The 5,806-nt window shown below is 39.3% G+C and overlaps 1 protein-coding gene across 2 annotated transcripts; it reads right to left on the minus strand.

The window, feature by feature from the left end:
• Positions 1-3,112: 3,112 nt before the first annotated feature.
• LOC136675838 (transcription cofactor HES-6-like) lies at positions 3,113-5,606 on the minus strand. 2 transcript variants are annotated; one of them, XM_066652610.1, is made up of 4 exons: positions 5,349-5,606; positions 5,161-5,247; positions 4,958-5,039; positions 3,113-4,405 (listed from the first exon to the last, which is right to left on the minus strand). In XM_066652610.1, the coding sequence occupies exons 1-4, from the start codon at positions 5,412-5,414 to the stop codon at positions 3,966-3,968; spliced, it is 675 nt and encodes a 224-aa protein (XP_066508707.1). In that variant the 5' UTR covers positions 5,415-5,606; the 3' UTR covers positions 3,113-3,965. The 2 variants fall into 2 exon arrangements, with proteins under 2 accessions (XP_066508707.1, XP_066508706.1); XM_066652609.1 differs by having other exon boundaries at positions 3,113-4,408.
• Between the last annotated feature and the right edge of the window lie 200 nt (positions 5,607-5,806).

Consider the following 5,806-nt stretch of genomic DNA (forward strand, 5'->3'; position numbering starts at 1 on the left):
CGTGCAATGATATTTTTAAAAAATATATTATTTTGTTTAAGTTATTTTAAGCCCTGATTGACAGGACTATATAAATATATTTTAGTGGACAATTGTACTGAGTTCTCAAGAAAAGCACTTAACGTACAGCGGACCAAGTCTTGTTCACTTATGGGGTAAGACAATCGCTGTGGTGTTCAATTGAGTGTGAGTTTAATTTATAACAACCGCACTATAAGGCTGCCTTAAAAGATTCTGTAGGAAACGTTTGTACATTTGAGATCTGACTGTTTATTTTTTATTTCTCCTCTATCCTTTGCTCTATCAATCAGCCCAGCGGGGCTAGACCCTAACGTCTGTGCTGGGAAACTATTGTAGCTTTTGGTGGGAGAAATTTTAACAGCTAGATTTGGGAAGGGCTTCAAATATATAGGGAAATGTTTTTATCTTAGTCTTAATAAGGCTGCAGTTAAAGTGCGTGCACTCTAAATGTTACTTTTTAGAAAGTGTTTACTGTACACCTAATGTTGTGTTTGTTGTTATGATTACATAACATTTGTTTGAAATAAAATTGTATTTTTTAGAAAAAATAATTCTGTGAATTGTTATTTTTTATTATTATTAATTTATTTGGTTCAATGTAATGAAAATACCATGTAAACACATTTCTGAATCACCAAAAACAATGCATATAATATACAATCTCTAATAGCTATTAATCTTTATATTGTTTCATTATTTTGCTTATAGCTACAGTATAGTTGTAAGGAAACTGTTGTCCATACAAACATGTATATTCAAAATTGTTTATAAAAATGGATCAAAAGCAGACATTATTATTCAACATTATCTTAAGATCCTTACAGGAGTGCTGTGTAAATTCTTGCATTAGGCTGTAACTATAGCTCAAAGAGCTGTTTGCTAAGGCAGCACCTTTAGTAATTATAGAAATATTATATTTTTGCCACAATTTTTGACAGTTTAACAAAGATAAGTAGCTTAATTGTGAATAAAAATGTTTATATGTGTGGATATAATCTAGGGTTTTTACATTATTTTTAACTTTTGATGTGTGCGCACAGTCCCACTCTGCAGTTCTGCACTGTGTGTGTGTGGCGTGGGTTGTGACCGTTGGAAACGGCGAGGAGTCGGTTTCAGTGCCATATGCTCAAAATCAAACGGCTCACTTCTGTCATCCCTCTTCTCTTTTCCTTGTTTTACAACAGTTCCGCTGTCCTGCCTCCTCTTTGCCTTTGGTGAGTGCTGCATGTGTCCGAGCTGCAGGTTTAATGTGGCTGTGAGGAGGTGGACATGGTCTTTGATGAAGGAGTCGTTCACACCTTCACCAATTTAAAATGGAGGTGTTAACTGTCTCCGGACAACATCCCCCCCCACCCCCAAACCTCCCTTTCCTCCCTCAAATCAGCACCAAACAGACGCCACTACTCCGCCCAAGGAGCGTATGTGACCCCCCCTCCCCACAACTACCCGCGAACTTCAATTGAGGATTGTGGAAAAGAGTAATATGTTTTTATTCGGCTCTTGAATGCGCCTTAACAATTAGGCTCCGTTCAACAAGCACGAAACGTCTTGAAACGATTCAGTGTTGATTGAGATCATTAAATGTGCAGGTGCTGACTAAAGGCCTTCACTTACTTTAACACTTGTCACCTGAACCTGAAATATATGTTTTTCAAATCACAATCTGTATGATTTTTTTTAATCGTTTGTCATAGTAATTATTTATCATCGTAGATTTGAAATCCGATCGGCATTTTAGAGATGGCTATATAATGTTGGTGCTATAAATAACCAGTTTAAGAAAGCATCATATACATCATCATACATTAATATGATTCTTTGAGGCATCCTGTTTCTTTTTGAGAAAACAACAACAACAACATCTATAGTCTAATACAATCGTGTTATAACAGCATTATCCTGCAGTTCAATGTGTGTAAAATACTCAAGTGACCATGGAATTTAAAGGTTTTTTATTTGTTCGTAACTGAAGTTGTGTCATGAAAAATAGGACCTACTGGTATTTAATGTTTCAATGTTCAAATCTATAAGAAAAATAAGTAGTACATACGCCTCTGTACCCATCAATTTAACAATAATAATAATATTTGAGTCTGCATTTACCGTTATCATTTTTTCCCGCCCTTTCTGGGCTGAATATTATACCAGAAAGGCTGATAGTCCAGAACAGATAATTCACGAAATGCTGCACTGAATTCATTATATAACCTAACGTTGTTTAATATTTGGTCTATAGTAGGTTATCTGTACAGGTATTAAAGTACAAAATCTAGGATTTACAGCTGGTTTTGTTAATAATGCAAACGTTAGCTACGTTTTCCCTCAGAGTCTCTTCTACGTTTCTTACTGGCTCCCTCTGTAGGGAGTGGAGCTATGTCAGATTCAGCCCTAGAGACGAGTTTACCTCAGATTTTATTTAAAACAATGAAAATATCCTGAATTCTGGTCGCTATAAACCGGTAAAATAAAGCATGGCGGTGTTTGCCGCAGTGTGACAGCTCAGGTTGTCATGTCCGGGTTAACAACAGTCAGAGGTGTTACTTTTACCACCTCTCAGACCCAGAGTACAAAAGAGCCACTCCAAAGCAGGACCTTTAATTGTTAAACAGCCTCAACATCTAACACAAGTGAGACGTGTCAGAACTACTGTCTGGGGATTTCAGTTGTTAATTCTTTTCGACTTTGCCATGAGACGTTTGCAGGCGTTAAATCAATGGCGCCCCGGTTGGGCGACCAGCAGTGACTCCTACGTAGGTTCTACAGACTATACGCGACCATGTGTCATTATAATTGATAATTAATATGACTTCAAATGATATTACTGTTCCACAAACCCAATCATCAAATAAAACATGAAGAGGCAAATATTTAAAGTAGTTATTGTTTATTTATTATCAATATTAAGCAATGGGTGAAAAAAAACATACATTTCATCAATATCTACAGCAATAACAAAGAAATATTTACACTCTCCTCTATAATAATAAGATACCGATAAGCACTTCCTAGAAATACTCATCATAACAGTGTCATCTCAATTTAGCTTATACAAAAATTTTAAATACACAAATGCTAATATTAAAACACACACACACAAATTTGGTTACTGGTTGAAATGAAGTTGCTACACCAAAAAGAGCTTTACATAATACAACAGATATTACAGATACTGCTCGTCAATAGCCAATAAAAGTCAATGCATGTCCAAAGGTCCTGGTCTAACTTTGAACAACTGCTGGTCCATTGTTATCACAGGCTACACACACACAGCCTATGGCCAAGTTCTATAGCCTTGACACCTTTGCATTGGATTGTAGCCCACACAAGAGTCTCCCAACACCATTTCTGGAGGTTCCAAATGCACTGCAAAGCTTCCTTGTGCTAACACATCTGATTCTGCCCCAAAATGACTTGCTTATATTCCAGAGATAAAAACGAATGTTCAGGGAAGACAAGAAACTGAAGCAAGTGCCCATTGTCTTCTATTATAAGTGTGTTTTAAGTCAGCGGTTTTCTGTACTCTTATTAAGTACAGAGAAACCAATTTCTGTAGTTATAAGCTACATTGCTGTTGTAGGAATAAATGTGTCATTTCCATTTATATTGTTAAAATTTAAAGCAAAATAAAAACAAAAAACAACAACAAAACAATACAAATGCTCCAGAAAAATTTCAAATAATGCTTGTTCCATTAACTTCGGAGAGGCCAATCACCTGTGACGTTGCTACAGATAGGACTAAGACAGGAAATTCCTGGAGAATTACTCTAAGATGAATAACTCACTGTTAGCCTACAGTTTAAAAGGCTCTCCTTCAATGTGACCTGATATCCTGACTGTGAAACAAGTTCTGTGGATGACTGATTAGTGTCAGATGATCAGTCAGGACAGAGGCATATACAGTCTCCTCCTATGATCCAGTGTTGTTGCAGACACCATCCTCCTCTACCACGGCCTCCACAAGGCCTTGGAGTAGAAGCTGGTAGGCAGGTCTCTTGGGTCGTGATCATCGGGTGTCCCGTGGCCTCGCTCACTCTCTGTATCCTCACCGTCGGAGCTCAGGTCATCACTGGATGTAGTAGAAGGGGACAGGGACAGATCAGATGGGTTTTCCAATCTTCCTCCTCCTCCTCCCCCTTCACTACAGGTATTCCCTCCAGGGGAGTGACTAGGCCAAAGACCCTGCTCATTAAGCAGATCTGTCAGAACGTCCTGGAAGCACTGTTCTCCATTCAGAGGCATGCACTCCAGCAGGTGGTTGAGCAGGTCAGCCGCCACTGTCGCATCAATGCCTGGACAGTTGGACACAAACGTGTGGACCTCATGCATGCACTGGATGTAGCCCGCAGCAAAGCGTTCACTTGCCTCTCGGCTCAAACTGTCAACTGCTGAGACAAACACACACAAGGTCAGGATGTGTTTATTCAAATCTCTGCATTAAAGGATGTTTCAGGGTAAAAATCTATTTGGTGGTTTCCTCCTTAAGTCAAATGTAGTTAGCAAAGACAGCTTTACTTTGAGTTTTGCTTCTTTAGTTTTACACTGGAGTTACACACAAAAGTGAAATTCAGAGTTGATGGAAGTCAATGACAAATATCAGAAGCAAGTCCAGCAGTGTTCACAATTGTAGCTTCAGTGCAAAATGAAAGAAACAATCAAAGTCAAAAGCTTCGGCCCCTTGGTCAAAAACGTCAAATGTTTTCTTCAAAATTTACTGTTAAGACAGACATATGTGGCATGTGTAAAAGTTGTACCCAATTTTAAATATAGGATCTGAGGAAGAAATATGAAGAAAATCCAAATTCCTTAAATATTTTCACTTGAAAATAATGTTCAATATAATGTTTGGAAGTTGACTGTATTCATGTATTTATCCCCAACATTGTCCTTATTATGAGGGAGAGTGGTATTGAGGATATCATTTTACAGTAGCTCACCTTTAGCTCTGTTCTGAAGAATACATTCTACTCGTTTCACGGTCATTTCCAGCACCTCGGCGTTCTCCATTTTGGCTTGTGCCTTTGGATAAAACAAAACAAAACAAAAAAACCTTATTGAGCGGGTCACAGTTTTATTTTTTTAGCCAACAGTTCATTGTGGTCTAAAAGACTTGTAAGATTGTGAACAGGGATTTACTTACGTCACAGTCTGCTAGCAGTAGCCTCAGCTCCTGTAAACTTTCGTTAATCCGGGCTCTACGCTTTTTCTCTACCAGTGGTTTTCTCGTCTGTACAGAGAACGAACAGGGGACGAAGCGCGTTATAGGTTTAAGTGTAAAGACAATAGTTAAAGGAAGTAACTAAGTGAAGTAGTAAGTTTCTAACTTACTTTTCGGTCTCCCCTGATGCCGTAGGAGTCATCCTCACTCCTGCTGCTGCGAGAGGCCGGGGCCATGTTTGCTGTGCTCCCCAAAAGAAAACTGGAACAAGACCAAGAGCCGCTGAAAGTGCCGTTAGCACTCGTCTGAATGGAGCAGATGGTCGGCGAGCCGAGGCCGGAACAAAAGGAGGGGTCTCCAAACACACTACGTTAACGAGTCAGGCTTGTATTATGCGCAGGGGGCGAGTGAGAGAGGGTCTTTTATGAACTCTGATTTACATGTGAATGAAGAGCCGCGCGCAGGTGACGGAGACCTCCGCGGAGCAGCGGCCAATCAGCGGCCTCGGCTTTGTGTGCCCTCAGTAATCCTACACGCCCTCAGTTGAACAACTATACAGTGCAGAAATACTGCACTCACTGCAACACTATATTCTCTCTCTCTCTCTCTCTCTCTCTCTCTCTCTCTC

Source organism: Hoplias malabaricus, chromosome X1 (assembly GCF_029633855.1).
Source record: "Hoplias malabaricus isolate fHopMal1 chromosome X1, fHopMal1.hap1, whole genome shotgun sequence".
Taxonomy (NCBI): Eukaryota; Metazoa; Chordata; class Actinopteri; order Characiformes; family Erythrinidae; genus Hoplias; species Hoplias malabaricus.